Source organism: Catharus ustulatus, chromosome 1 (genome assembly GCF_009819885.2).
Source record: "Catharus ustulatus isolate bCatUst1 chromosome 1, bCatUst1.pri.v2, whole genome shotgun sequence".
Lineage (NCBI taxonomy): Eukaryota > Metazoa > Chordata > Aves > Passeriformes > Turdidae > Catharus > Catharus ustulatus.
The window spans coordinates 43,056,137-43,072,524 of NC_046221.1; the positions used below are offsets into that span (position 1 = coordinate 43,056,137).

Consider the following 16,388-nt stretch of genomic DNA (forward strand, 5'->3'; position numbering starts at 1 on the left):
AATGGAGGGAATTTTTAATGAAAGTTAAAACTCAACATGAGAACTCAGAGTAGGTACTTTCAGTCTCTCAGACATCTGTTCCTGATGTCCTGACACCATCTCAAGTAAAAAATATCTGTGAGAAACTGTACTATATTTTTGCCTATGCCAGCTGCTTTCTCTATTACTAGTGACAGTTCCACTAAGCTTTTCAGCTGCCTCGGTTGAGACACCGATTTCCACCTCTTGTGTTCAATCTGTTCAAGTGCCACTTCTGAAAAATCAATTATTAAGCTCAAGAGGAATAAAACTCACAAAAAGCTTCACGTCATCAGCCTCCTCTCTGGAACCTAAGGTCACAGCTCACCCACCTCTAATTTTTAGCACCAGTAATATTTTCATATCTGATATCCTTACTTCCAAGTGTTTTCTTGTCCTCAGCCAACGTACTATAGCACTACTACCCCCTACACTTGCTGCCACAGTATCAAAAAGCAAGATCAAATAATAAATGGGAAAGGGAGAGATCCTTAGAACATGGACAGGAGGACAGGACTCGTATAATTTACTCGATCCTGCAGAAAAGCTTAATATTCCACAGCCAAACTGTTTATTCAGCTCAAGGAGCAAGACTACAGCTAGCAGCTGCTCAGCTCTCCTACTCAGGGTTTTAATTCTTTCATTTACAAACTAGCATAGAGAAAAGATAACCAAAGTGATGAGCAGTTTTAAGCTGCTCCAGTCTGCTTAGATGGTCCAGCTATTTTCTGCAGCTCATCCCTCAACTCAGGGATTCCCACTAGAAGCCCTGTGCCCAAGGAGTAGCCACTTAAGCCCTCCCACGAGTTACCACACTCATCTGACCCCTCTACAAAAGATCAAAGCACAGGGAGACACTTCCAATGCTTTTCCCTCATAGTGTGCTACAGGAAGCCCTGAGCTGAATAATATATCTGAAATACATCTGAATAATCTGCCAGCCTTCTGGTTCAGAGCACAGCAAAATAACAGTATCTGTCACAGGATTTCCTTCGGCCAACAGCATTTAAACCACCAAATGAAGTGAGCTGTGCCATGGTGACCTACTACCCTTTGGGCCCAGGGGCCAAGAATCAGCTCAGTACAGCTGAGCAGCTCTCACCACTGAGCTCAGAGGTGCAGATGAACCCCAGGCCATGCAGTGCTGAGCACACCAAAGCTGGGCTGAGGGCAGCCAGCACAAACCATCACAGCAGTTCTAAGTGTCATGGAACACAGGCATCACCTGCCTACACCCTTAAGCAGCACAGGGCAGGCAAGGACATAAAGGTTGGAAAAGCACTTTATTACCAGAAAGCTGCAGAAGCAAACCAGCAGTTTGAACCCCTGACCCTCTGGCAAGGACAGAGCAGCTGAACACGGTTGTCACAACCCACAGGTTATCAACTGCTCGCTGCAACCCATTCTCAGATTTGTGAGCTCTGCTTTGAGATACTGGCTGTTCTCACAGCTTCTCATGACTATCAAGTCTAAATTAGTGTCTTAATTAGAAAAGAAGGATAAAAGTGCCAGTGTTTTTCCCAGCATAATTACATTTTCACTAGAGTTTTTACTATCAAAATACAACAACTGGAGGGGAAAACTAGCAGTCCTGTTAGCAAGTTATTTAATGACGTAAGAAAAACAAGGAATTAGAAGTTTCTGGTGTTCCAGTCTCTGGTTGTGTTTTTCTCATCCAGGAGAAAACAGACCCAGCTAGACAGAACTACTCCCAGATCAGGTGCCTCAGTTTTCACTTCTGGGGAAAATTATCAACTTTCTCCTAACCAGTGCAATTTGGTACTTGAGAGGAGAAGAGACATTTCTGAAATAAGTCTCAATAGCACATTTGGATTAAAGCGGCCTCCCAGAGAGAAACAGAGAGAAAAGAAGGAATAGAAAAGAAAAATATGAATCACACATTTTATCAGTAGCCTCCAGATCCCTTGTACTGTCTCCCTGATGATGACTTTACTTGGCACAGTAAACTGCATTCCTTATTGGGTATGGAACAATTGCAGATATACTGTATGATGCCTGGTAAGTATTCAATGTAGATATAGACTTAACTGGACAGGACTTGCATCAGCATCAATTATAACTGTAGTTTTTACAAGCAGAATATGGAATGACAGAAATGCCTTAGAATGTTCAAAATTGCTTAAAAAAAACAAAAGAGAACAGAGGTACCAGCAACAGAAGGGTGGACAGAGAAGTACAGCATGATTACGCAGTTAATTTTTTAAAAAAACTTAATTTTACAAGAAATTTTCTACAAAAGGAAGCAACTGTATTAACAAATATTACCATACAAGGCTGGTAAGCATTTCATTTATGTTTTCAAAATGACAGAAAAAGTTTCAAGTATATTCAAAACTACTCCAAGTTTACTTTTAGATCCATTAGATTTCACATTGACATCTTTTCAATATTCAAAAGCTACTTTGTTGAAGTCAACTTTTTAAGAACAAGAACCTGTCAAAGAAAGACACTGACTGTACTGTATTACAATAATGCAGTCCAATGAGGTTCCAAGCATAACCACATCCCATCAAAGGATATTACAGCATAAATTTTCAATTAGCTGCCTTGAGTCAGCAGAGTTCTACTCAGGTTGTACCACAGTTCACCGACTTCTTTGCCAGACCTTCAGAGTTCATCCTTGTTTTGAAATGCCCTGTCCTCAGCAAGAAACATTGCCAGGAGATAGAAACTCTTCACTGTTACTTTTTAGTCTGCAGCTAAAAACATCAAGGAATAAAAGACCTCAAGAAATAATAACCTTCCTGTAAACTGAAAAATCAATGTTTACATTTGAAAACCATCTTGTAATCAATCAATGACAGTCATTTGTAGACCACACCATTACACCAAGAAAAGAAAAACTATATATATATTTAATCTAGCAATCATTTAATGAGGAAAGATGTGGTCACTTAGAGATTCAGCATCTCTTACTTTAACCTCAGGAATGTTAAGCATCACATCTGGTGCTTCAACTTTTGTGAAGTACCTGTGGTGTTTTCAGATGAAAAATAAAAACTTAGGGAAAAAAAAAAAAACCTTTGGGTTTTTTAAGAAGACACTATCACCACAAAATATGGTGTTAAAAGTTTAAACAATAGAAAAGTTGTGTTACAAACCAGTTTTAGTAAGTATTTCATTTTTCTTGAGTAATGCATTGCAATACTGACAAAGACATAAGCTCACGGGTTTTGTTTTTTTTTCCTTTACCATTTCTAACAAAACAGAAAGTGAAATAGTTTGAAACACTTTTGATGAAGATAAGCTCACTTCTGACAAATCTAAGTCACCAGAGTTACAATGCCTATACAAAGCTTCTGTATGAAAGAACCTGGCTTTCTAATACTTGCCTCATATTCATTCAGCTACTTCTGGCTTGTGGACATATCTATATTACCCATGTAATTTATGTCAAAGGAACTCATAGTAATAAGATCTGATTACCACCAGCAAAAGGAAAACAAAAATTTTAAAGGTCATTTCCAGGAGAAAAAGATACATACATGATGCCAGGAGACACCATCCTCAAGCCAATTCTTCATTCCTCCATTCTACTCTGTACTTCTCATATAATTCTCTACAGCTGTTCTAGGCACAAAGTATTATGATATATTCTAAGTGAATACATGAAATGCCAGATACTTTCTAGCAGGCAAATGCCTTCTGAATACATCTATTTCAACAATAATTTTTGTGCAAGTTGATGGAATAAAACATCTGGTTTAAAATTTGTTCTGTGTTTTTTACAACAATGGTTATAGGAGCTGTTATTTTCACTTTCAAAATGCAGATAATTTATCATGTAGATTCTCAAACTTGAACCACATGAATATTGGCATTTCTTCCAACTAAGTTTCATTTAAAATATCATTTCACTGGAAAGACCTGTCAGACAAGAAATAGTCATTTCACTGTCCTATACAAGGAGCTGAGAACTCACCTGTTATACTAATGTCATTTTTGTGAACTGCATATACGTCTTATATATAGGGAGCGAAACACATAGAAAAAAAAAAAGAAGCAAAAGACAAGCTAAGGTCTTACTTTGGCCATTTCTGAAGTTCTCAATTTTATGTCTTCCCTTCTGTTTGTTCTTCCTAGCATTTAAAATTTTTCTTTATATCCACAGTCTAAAAAGTTCCCAGTTGGGAAGAACAAACATATCCAATACAGTATTTTCATTGTACATCATATGGGAGAAAATAAGATACACAAAGCAAGAATCTTGATAACAAGATCAGCATGTTGGCTTCCTTCCAACTCTTCTGCACCCAGCTTGCTCAAACAAAGCTTTCCAGAAACCAGACCTTTCATACATCATCTTAGAATACTTTGAATTTTTCAACTTTCTGTGCCATTGCTTCACAAGCCAATAGTGTTTCCCCTGCCTTTACTCTTAGCTATTAATTCATTGATTGAAATAGGAAGTTTAAGTTTCTATGTTTGGTCTTTATCCTGCAGCCAATATGCAGCCATCTTTACCAAGTATCTCGTCAACACTGTCTCTTAGAAGCATGTATAGAGTCCACGGAATCCAAAAGAGGGTGGTTTCATCAACATGTTGAAAGACATGCAGAGCATTAGCCTTGATCCTTCTGAAGAAAGAGAATTTAGATTTGTGAGTAACCATAACTTCTGAAGACCTTTATGCATATTAGGCTTCTGCTCTGTACACTTATATATATTTCTAGAAATACTGTCCTACAGAAATCCAGACCATGAGTGTTCCAATCAAAAATGAAGAAACAATACTTATAACCTTTAGCAAGAAAATTGTTTCATCACAGATGCTTAAATTCCCATATAAATAATACTGTGTTTAAAAGGGCAAAGGTAAGTCTGGCACGTTAATGTATATCCAGGTGGACGCTGTCAGTAGCTTCCTCTGGCTGCTATTCACATCAGTCCTCTACTTGCCTGAAATTAGCTCTGCTACCGAAGGTGGCAAAGGGAAGAAAGAAAAACCAGAAAAATCCCCACTACGCATTCTGCAATTTAAAAAATACTACTTTCCTCACTACCTCTTGTGTGCCATTCTTAATGGCAGTATTAAAATGTGTAGGTAAGAACAAATTCTCTCACTTGGGTTTTCAAGACTTCATTTTGCATTCATGTTATACAACTTTCAGACTTTTTTTTAAAAGAAGTAAAGATTTAGCCTTATGACATCTTAGGTTGAGCATCTACTTTTTTCACCCATTTCTTCCCTTTCAGAGAATCACAGGATAGTTTAGATTGGAAGGGATCTTAAAACTCATCCAGTTCCAACCCCCCTTGCCATTTGGGGACACCTTTCACTAGAGCACATTGTTGAAAGCCCCATCCAGTTTGGTCTTTAACACTTCCAGGGATGAGGCATCCATAACTTCTCTGGGTAACCTGTGCCAGTGCTTTGTCACTCTCACAGTAAAGAATGTCCTCCCAACATCTCATCTAAATCTACTCTCCTTCAGTGTGAAACTATTCCCTCTTGTCCTGCCACTACATGTGCCATTTGCCTTCATCAGTCTATCCCTCCAGACACTTTAATCGCTTTCCTAAAATTCTCCAGCCATTCTACTCTTTTTGTTCCTCCCTTGTTCTATTGCCAAACTATCCCTTCCTAATATTTGCATAATAAAAATAGGATGAATTTTGACACAAACAAAATTATTATAAAACAAATCTCACTAAGTTGGTAAGATAAAACAGGAGAAAAGCAGAGAAGTGAAGAAAGCAGAGACAAAACCCACACTACACTTTCTGGTGTGGAAGGCAAACCTTTCAGCTAAAAAACAACTAAAATAAAAACACCAAAACCACACCAACTGAAAAAAAAAATGGCCAAATGTTTGATGTTTGTGTCAGTGAATAACCTGTTTTGCTCCTCCACTCTGTTGGTTTGGGTTAGGATAAAGTTAATTTGTCTACATCTTGGTATCTTTTTCATGAATAAGTTTCATCATTTTCCTCCTATCACCATGATAAAAGCACTACACAGAAACTTGACACAACTCTAGATAATGGCAAAGGAGAAGAAATCAGCCTTTTCTTCTCTTCTTCCCTCCTCTTTATTTTCATTCCATAAATTCAAGCACACAACTAGCAGAATGTCTGGTCTTGCCTGCATTTGCTTAAACAAGTCTCCTTTTACTAGGAAGATTTTCTCCTTATTTCAAAGCTGGAAAAACACACACACCGCTCTCCAGCTGAGGTTAAACACACTACTCTGACTGCAGTGTGCAGATTTTCTCACAGTGTGCGCGCCCTACCTCAATGAAAGATGCAACAAACAACGTAGCTGTAAGAGGACTGTGGTTCACAATTCTCTATATAAGGTAAACCCTGAAGCTTTATCAACACACAGCCCCAACTTATATTTATGTGCTTCCTGTCTCACCACTGTTCTTAACTGTGCTCCAAGTCCATTCTCAAGCAAATCAAATAAACATCAACTTATTTAATAAAAAATCTTGCAAACCTGACTAAAGGAACACTATATAGAGCACAGCCCTTAACACAGGAACAGATAACCTATGGTACATAACTTGCAGTAATAACTTACTCAAAACCACCACAAGAATAGTAACACAGGAATTTCAGCTTAGGACCATCCAACTGACAGCCTAAGATCTTTTCAATCAAGTACCTCTTAAGACACCTACAAAAGATGATATCCAACAGCAACCACATTTAGCCTGCAGGAGGATACTAAAAAAGCATCAAGCATACAGCAATTAGTACTACACATCAGTGTATCCCCATCTTTTATTTTCAAGACTCATAGTCCAAATTTCAAATTGCCATTTTAAATAAATGCCACAAACAAAATTGTTGAGTTACACCACACATATAGTGAATGACAAAAAAAGGTTACGGTTCATCAATACTTGGTGCATCCAGCTCCTCTTCATCAAAAACAATGGGCGAGTACCCAAACCACAGAAAATTATACATTAAATGCACTTACAAACAGTTAAAAGATGGAGCTAGCCTGAAAATATAACTAAATTAGGTTATTTGAGTGAATGTGTTTCTAATAGGGTTTTTTGGCAATCAGTACTTGACTTTGGAGTGCTTAGCAATGACCTACATGGGAGGAAAAATTTCCATAAAGATTGCTGATGATATGAAAATAGGCTATCATCAGCCAACATCATGCTTTCTAATACTGTCAAAATAAAATTATGTATCTAGTGACAAAAAAAGTCATAATTACAAGATACAGCAGTCACCTGGAAAAGAACTGACTCATAAAAAGGGCAGGGAAAACCTACTGATTATTTTGGTCAAACAATTCTTCCAACTAATAACGACTTTCCTCAACTACATTTTTAAATCTTCTTCCTAAACAAATCATTAACTGCTGTTTTTACCCCCTCAAAAAAAATGGCCCACATCACCATGAGAAAGCCCAAGAAAGATCACTGGGGATATGCAAAAACATGCCAACTGTGGAGAGAGCAGTCTGCAGGTTGACAGCAACCACAGCAATCCTTTCCAACACCTTCCCAGACAAAAAAAAAGGTAGTGAAGTGCTACCCTTCATTTTGACACTTCTGGCACTCACTTGGGTAGTACTATACCATATGGTCCTGGATCACGTAGTATACTGGATACCAGGAGAAAACGGCATAACAAGCACCAGGATGTTGCAGCTTAAGTAAATAGAAAATAACAGTTGGGTGAGTATGGAGATGCCTGCCTGGAGAATCCAAGCAGCACCAGGGAACATGAGGTCTCAGAGTTGTCTGTAATCAGACTAACAATTAAACTTAGGAGGCAAAACTAACAGCCTAATTTTTAAGAAATAACCAACAAAGGCCTAAAAAACTTATGGTCTTCGAATGTTTTAAGCAGCCAATAAATACTGAGGTGGAGCAAACAGAATGCATTATCCTTGTATTTGATCCCAAGTGCAACTACAACTGAATGCATACACAGTTCTGGTGTCCCATGCAAACAAAAACTCTGAAACACTGAATAACCACCAGGACTATCATAAATCACTAAAGTTACTGGGAGAGCTGACTGGCACCAAGAAAACTCCATTGGTTTAGGTACTCCAAATGCAGGCAAAAGATAACCTCTTAGCCTGCTCAAAAATAATGAGCATAGAGCCCAAATGTGATAATCTTCAGCCCAGCATAATGAGATTCAGTGAAGAGTTAAAGGCTGATACACACTGAGCACAACAGGGAGTTTTTAAGTAGTGATTACTCTTGGCAAATTGTTCCCATGGCTATGATGAAGAATCCTCTATCACCAGAAGATAAATTCTCAGATCAATATACAAAGAGAAACACAAGTCTAGACAGAACAGAAACTACGGCAAATACTATGGCTTGTGCTATACAACTGAGTAGTTAAGAATCTCCACCCGTCAGCTTTAAATTACCTGCTAATTAAAAGCCATCTTGGAAAGTGAAGTGCAGAAGCATTTAGACAACATTTACAGCAACGTTTTTATATGCAACAGTTAAGTACTAAGCAAACTTTGTTTCTCTGGATTACGTTCTTAAAAGTAATCAAATATCTCAGGAAGATATCCACAAAAACCTCCAAGATCTAAAGCACAATGCTGAGATACATGTAAATAAAGTTGCATTAGTTTATTATATAGAAACAAATTACATTTTTCAATGAACCAAGTTCATTACCTTTTTTTCATCATTCATTATAATACATTTTTAACCAATACAGTTGTACATTAAAAGCCATCGTTATGGCAATTTTTAGCAACCTTTTCATTTACAAAGTTCAGTCTTTTAAATATGTCATAAAGAACAAAGTAAGAATACTAGGTGAAGCTAAAAACCCAACAAATTCCTACTGAACAACTGGTTTTAAATATAAAATGACTGGGGGAAACTTTTGAATAGTTACATATGCATAAAATTACTCCAGGCACCTTACTTAGCTTAACAACCTACTGTCACTTCTCCTACATGAACAAAATGCATATTCATAAATTGGTGGGGCTTTTTTAATGAGCCAGCAAGTGCATGTGTGCTCCCTCTAACCACATTTGTCATTGCTTTGCTAAGCATAGAAATCACCATTGAAAAAGCTAGCAGCAAAATGAGCCAGCAATAACAAAACCCAGAGAAGGGCAAGTGCCTGTTTCAGTGCTAGTGCCAACTGACACTTCTTTGCACAGCCTGAGAGCTAAGTGTGACATCTGGGTGAAAGGAAGACCACACTCTATTTTGACTGTCACTTCATTCCCTCTGGTACAAGACTGCTGCTCAGCTCTGAGGAGCATTTGCAAATATCAGATATACTGCCTGAGTGAAAATGCCCAAGTCTCATCTGTTTCAAACAGATTTCTCCTACATTATCACCAAGCATCTTCTGCATTAGGTTATTACCCATCATATGAATTTATCCTCTGCAGAGGCATAAGCAGCCCCAACACCGCGAGACACAAGCAGCTGAGGAGCAAAGAGCTTGGGTTGCCTGCCTGGGGACAAGAGAAATGTCCATGGCAGTTCTCCAACCAGAATCCACACCCCCACAGTGCAAACCAATTCCTTAACCACAAGACCATCCTTTTCACTTTTAGCCTGAGGTTCAAAGTCATCTTCTTCCAAATGTTCCCTGCAAGCATTACTGAAGGGCAAAGAATGATGGATTTCTCAGCGTCTCTCTCATCTTGCTAAAATTCTTTCTCTGACTTTTAAAACTGTTTGAAACGTCTTCACAACAGAGCTGGTTTAGAGGCAGCAGCAAAAGCTATTCAAAATAATCAACCAGTCTGTCATTAAACCAGTTAGGTTTAATCAGCTACTAATTAAACAAAGAAAGTACACCTTATCTTAATTTTTCCTACAAAGAAACTAGGGATATACATTTAAAAATATGGATTTCTTTTTACCTTCATTTGATTTTTAAGTGAGCATTAATGATACTTAAGGGGGAAAAATGTCAACAGCAAAAAGTAAAGGAAGGAGAGGAAAAAAAAAGAAAGCTGACACTTCAATGTGATTATTTCTGCTACATAGATTTTAGGATTAAGAAAACAGATTAGTGCCTTAATCCAAAACAGAATTTACTAATAACTGACTTTTTGGCATTTTAAATTCCAAGTTTATTTAAGAATAATGACATACATCTTGATTTAAATAATGTAAAACATGCAGCTACTGGGTGCTTAGCACAGGGAACATTATTTGCCCCAGAGGACTAAAAAAAGTTGGGTTTTAAGTAGATTTCTTCCTTTCCACATTGCCTCCTACTACAAAGAAAGCCTACAAGTGAAGGGCCAACACAGCTTCCAGTAAAATCTATTTTGCAAGTAAAATCTTTAATAGAATGTTAGCACCATAGTATTAAAATGCCTTGAAATTTTAAGGTTTCCAAAATCCTAACAAATTATAAGCAAGGTTCCAAAATTCAAGGATGAGATGTAGAACAACAGAAGAAAGAGAATATATTGTATCTCCAGCTCCTTAAAAGGGAGTCTCCCTGTTCACAGACTCTGTCAATAGATCCTGGAGGGTATTACAACACTACACAAAACCCTGGATAGACATGCCACAGAATCAAACTAAGATGAAAAAATATGCAGTGGGGGAGCTGGTGTTAATCTAATTCCAGTAAGAACACAAGAAATGCCCATTTCAGCAGGCTATCTTCTCCTTCTCATATACTGTCTACTGTTGGGCTATTTAATGTGGTTTATTAGGAGTGTGGCTTATTTTCATACTAAAAACCCCAATTTATTTCTCTAGGACAGATTTCCCTCTCAGCAGCTATACAGGTATACCCATACAACCATAGTCATATAGTTTGTTCAGGAACCATATACTAATTTTTTATACTGGAAAAATACCCCAATTCAGTGCTCAAACAACTTGACTGGTACCATTGAAGAACTGGCAAATACTAGAGGTGCTAACTACTCCAAAACTCCACAAACAGATGCGTCAATCACAAAATTCTCTGAAAGACTAGCTAATTCACAAAGACGGGGAGGGAGGTTATTACTGTGTTTGAATATACCTTTGTCAATTCTTCTAAGAGGTCACAATCTGTTTCTCCAGAATACATATATAAATTTAAAAAAAATAATAATAAAAATGTTACATATAGATTGTTGTGCTACAGCACAATACACGGTTGACACATTTTGTCAGCACACATAGAAAACCCTCCCGTACCAGCTGCGGTCAGAGCAGCAGAAGCTCTGGGAGTCAGTGAAATCAGCCCCTAAAGTGGCACTAAAATCTGATGGCTATCTACTGCTTGGGATATCGGTAATAAGAAAGCGTTGTGGCAGGAGTCAGACTGCAACTGCTCTGCACAACTACACAAGAAAAGAGACTACACCACAGCATTGGAAAGCCTGATAAAGATCCTGAGTACAAAAAAATCCCCAGACTGCCCCATCTTTGTTGACCTACAGGGAATGCAGCTAATCCCCAAGAGAAGTCTAGTAGTGCCCAAGCACAAGAAGTCAGGCATGATTCATGCAGGCTGGTAACACAATACATTTCCCAACAGAGAGAGGAAACAGGAGTAGGCCAAAATAATGCTTTAGAAAACACCTGGGCTACAGAACAACTTACTTGGAGCAGTTCAGCTCAGAAAAGCAACAACATCCATCAGCTAGGGCTCCATTTATTATTGTTACAAACCCAAATTTAAGTCCCAGCTCAAATGCAGATGATCCAGGACTTCATACACGCTTGCAGGATAAAACCTTACAAGTACTAAGGATTTTCAAGGAAAAAGCGGAGAGGGGGATGCAGACACCATGAATTTCCCACTACCTTAGGCAAATGGGAGTTTTAAGATTTTTACAACATTTTGCCAGTCTACTCAAAAGACAGGATAGTAATGTCACAGGCAATAAGTATTTCAGTAATTTCAAATTAATTAATGAAAAATAGGTCTTGCATGACATGAGATGACACTACAGATATACTTGTCCATCAAATCCACATAACTTCTGCTTAAACAACAAGCTCTACCCTCCCACACACATGTAACAAGCAAATCCCAATAGAAATTCATCATAATAGTACTTCAATTAAGAACACAATTACTTGTAATTTCATAGTAAAGACAGCCAGATGCCCTAATGTCTCAGACCAGACACAAGTGTTCTTATGTCAAAGAGTCTGTTTCAGATAAAGCTCCACTCTCTGTATCCATACATGAATAATACCACAGAAAGACTTAAGCACTTACAGACTTAAGTAGAGATACTCCAAATGCCCAGGCCCCTTGACACCTTTCTCACACAACAAACTGCCTCAAAACAATGAAACACAACACCACAATTTCCTGCTGCTTGTCATAAAAATGAGGAATCACCTCACTCATTTCCAGATCGGGTTGTTCCTGATCTGCTAGGAGCAGAACAAATGGATTTCTTTAGTAAAAAAACAACAAATCCTCAAAAATTCTCAAAATAAGAAGGAATGCGGCTATCAAGACTGAATGATTTTGAGGCCTTCAATTACTTAGTTAATGCTTATAAATGAAGTGTGATGCCTCAGTAATCATATTCAGTTGCCTCATCCAAAATCAGACTATCTGCATATGCCCGCTAAAGAAGTATTTATTCCGAAGTGACACTACTTTATTATAATTCAAATTACAGTAATTGCTTCAGAATTGTAAAGGCTACTGTGCACACTAAGTGTTGGATAACCTAGGAAAGCCTTTCAACTTCAATACCACACGGCAAGAGCTAACATTAATTACATTTATATTATTCAGGCTAATGGAAAAGGAGCTTTACAGAACATTCCAAATCCATGATAAGTGAACTCTGTCAGTTTTTGCTTTATTTTTCCATTTTATTTATATTCATGCCATCTGGTTGTATTGATCACGCAGTTAAACAATCTTGTGTTTTTTCAAATGAAGTAAATGCAAAACTAATTTGTCTGCTAACAAATATGCTGCAGGTGCCAGCTATGAAATCACTTACAGACTGTTACAGAATGAGCTCCAATTCACAGTAAACACATTCCATAACAAATATCCAGAAGGTCAAACCCATGGATCACTACTCTTTCATTGACTGAACATTATATAGTAAGATAACTTCTGTGAGCCTCAAGTTTCAAATTATCTGTTTAGAACTTGTATCAGATTCCACATCCCAAAGCACAGCTACACACATCAACAGAACACAGTGAGCAAACTAAAAAAGTTACTTATCCTAAAAGCTGTCTCTTGATAAACCACTTGCTCAAAAAGCCAGACTTACAGAAAATAAAACTGGCAATTGACAAGGGACAATAAAGCAGTATTAAAAAAGACTGCTGAAAGTAAACCAAAATTAATTTCCAAGTGCTGTGGTAGAACTGTTTAAGTGACATTTGTCCTTTTTCCACTATGTTTTCAGGTAAAATTTCTTGGACATGTACAGATTAGGTATGCTATTTCCAGCTGTTAGCCTTATCAAAGATTTAATGTTTCCAAATAAAAAACACAGGCAGCTCTAGACCCAAAGATTTATAAGCAATTACCTCTCTTTTGTAATTTCAGATAACAACCCTTAAAATCGCACACAGTAAAAGGAGCTACTGAGTCTACAAAAACAGATGGAGGTGTCAGGTGAAAAAAGACAGGGAAGGGGGCTTTTAATTTTTAGTAATAGATTTCAGTCCTACATTTTAGGTATCAAAATGTGTTTGTTTCTTAAACAAGACTACAAGAGGACTAAATAAACTAATAGATAAAAGTCTAACGCGCATCTAGAACAGAACTACAGTAACCAAATGACAGCAAAGGGCCTTCTCTATGCCTATGCCGAAGCAGTCAAGCTTAATGGAGATGCAAGCGTCTCCAGTTCATACCAAACTTGCTCCTTGTAATTTATAGCTGGTACACCTAAGCATGGCCTCCAGTGTATGGAATTAGACCAAGTCCTGAAATTCTTCAGGAAGTACTGCTACAGTAGTCCTAGCACTGGTTTAGCCACACAGGAGTCAGCACCAGAGCATCACTGGCATTTATACAACTGTCACATAAGAATGCTTGAAATTGACTGTCAGAACATCAAGATCCCAGCCGTTCCTGTGTTCTTATTGCATGTTATCACCTAATATAACTAACATCAGGTTTTGGTCTTTTTCTTAGTTTTTTTTAAAGGTCTGTACAGAGCTTTATACAGAGCTAGTACTGTACTTGTTCTCTCTATAACGTTTTCTTCTCTTTAAAATCACCACAGCGTTGCTTTATATTGAAAAGTTGAGTTTTGGACAAACACCTTCATCCATCCACTAAGAGGACAAAGCTGAGTAACAAAAAGTAAGATATTAACAGGAAATCTCTTTTGCTTTCAAGAGATCCCAATACAGCACTATTAAGTCCACGGTCTGGCAATCACTCTGTAAAAATTCTGCACTACAACTAGACCAAAACCAGACCTTCCTCGGGACTTCCAGAGATGCAAGTCAGCCTGTCCACACCCAACAAATTGCAGGACCTGGGCCTGTCACCGTATCAGCATAAATTAGGGCTTGTCAAACAGGTAGGACATAGCAACACAAGTTATATATTAAGCATAAAGGTAACTGTTTCCACTGTCCCACCTCATAGCGAAAAAAATAACAGTAATAATCACAAGCATGACATTTTCCCCCATTCATTTTGGGAGGCTCTGAGTTTTACATTCTTAAGTTATCCAAGCTAACTTCACGGGAGACGGAGACTAACGAGATAGAAAGGGGAGCTCAAACACAGAACGCTGTCCTGCAGGGACAGCAGCACGAGCAGCCACAGCCCGCCCCTGCCCGCACCTGCGGCGCCGCGCTGGGGGCACCGCTCCGACCCTGCGCCGGGCTACCTCCCCGCCCGCCCTTATGCCAAACTCGGCTGCGAAAATAAACAAGTCAAACAAAAGGAAGGAGAGCGGGCTCAGAGGGGAATGGAGCCGGGTCTCGGGATGCGGCAGCCGGGGAGGTTGGGGTTGGGGTCGGGTCGGGCGGCAGCGCCGGTTGCCCGGGCACCATCTTGGGGGCGGCCGGGGGCGAGGACGCGGCCCCGCAGCGCCGCCGGGGGCCGGCCCGGCGCTTTACCTGCTCTGCCAACCCTGCAGGAGGTTGGTGTATTTGCTGAGCGTCCCTTCCAGCACCGGCTCCCGCCGCCTGCCGCCGCCGGGCGCCTGCGCGCCCCCCGGGCTGGCCGCCGCCGAGCCGGGGCTGCTGCCGCCGCCCCCGCCTCCATCCAGCCGGCCCGCGGCCGCCGCCCGGCCCAGGAGCCCGCGGCTGGCGGAGGAGGACGAGGGGGACGAGCCCGCCGACGTGGGGCGGCTGCTGCTACGGCTGCTGCTGTTGCTGCCGCCGCCTTCGCCCGCCGCTTTCTCCATGGAGCCCCGCGGCGGAGGCTGCCCGTCCGCTCCGGCCGCGGCTGCCGCCCGTGCCCGGCAAAGCCCTGACTCACAGGCAGCGCGGAGAGGGGCGGCGCCCGGGGGAGAAGGGGCCGGGCCGCAGCGGGCGAGGGAACCGCCGCGCCGCCTCCTCCTCGCCAGGCGTTGCGGGGAGTTGGGCGGCGGTCGGTGCCCCGTGGCTCCCGCCCGCCGGCCCCCCGGGCGCCCCGCCCGCCCGGGCCAGGGGCAGGGCGCTGCCGCTGCGGCGGCGGTCGCGCAGGGGCGGGGGCCGCACACACACACGCGGAGGCACAAGGCGACCGGGGAGAGGCACAGCACGCACACGGACTGCATGGTGCCCGCGGCCGGCACACACACGCACACGTCGTGCGACACGGGGAGTGACCCCCAAGGACGCGGTGCCCGCGTGTGGGGCGGGCGTGCAGACCCACGCGTGTGGCGGGGGCAGAGCGCGCACCGAGACCGCCTCCGGCCCCGGCGGCCGCACCGCGCCCCCCGTGACGCGCCCGCCACATGACAGGCACTCACCCGAGCAGCGGCGGGATCGGGATGTGCGCGGGGACGGCGCCGGGCGCCGGGCTGCGCTTGCCGGCTTGCACAAGCCGTGCTCCGTCACCACCGCGGAGGTGATGCTCCGAGCTACACTGCACCAGCAGCACACTCCTGAGCTGGGTGGTGTGCCCAGCGGTCAGGAACACAATATTCTTGCTCAACCCACAGCAGGTAGTGTGTATCAACATGCCACACCAGTCATGTCATTCATCCAGGCTTTACAGAAAAATGCTGTAGGTCCACATCTCCTGGAAGAAGAGGATGTAACCTCAAGATCACCATAACCAGCTAAGCAAGAACGTGTACAGCCAGCCCCGATCCGCGAATCATTTCTATGGACGTCCTTGCTGTCTTAGACAAGCGCCTCAGTTACGTTACAATGTTTATATTCCCAGCATACCAGAGATGTAACTATTTTTCTTGACATTTTATAATTGTAGACCTGAAATGTAGAGAGGACTCGAGAGTCTTTGAAAAGTATGAT

General features: G+C 41.1%; 1 protein-coding gene across 2 annotated transcripts in view; it reads right to left on the bottom strand.

Annotated features, from left to right (window-relative positions):
- Positions 1-15,901, bottom strand: part of OSBPL10 (oxysterol binding protein like 10) — a 121,588-nt gene extending 105,687 nt beyond the window's left edge. Inside the window, exon 1 of one of the 2 annotated variants that reach the window (XM_042779885.1) lies at positions 15,881-15,901. Coding sequence is in view for 1 of the 2 variants with exons in the window: in XM_033077806.1 (XP_032933697.1) it covers positions 15,042-15,331 (290 nt within the window). In the remaining variant the exon portion in view is untranslated. Of the gene's footprint in view, positions 1-15,041; positions 15,332-15,880 lie in introns of those variants that run through there. The other variant, XM_033077806.1, reaches the window with a different exon arrangement.
- Positions 15,902-16,388: the final 487 nt, after the last annotated feature.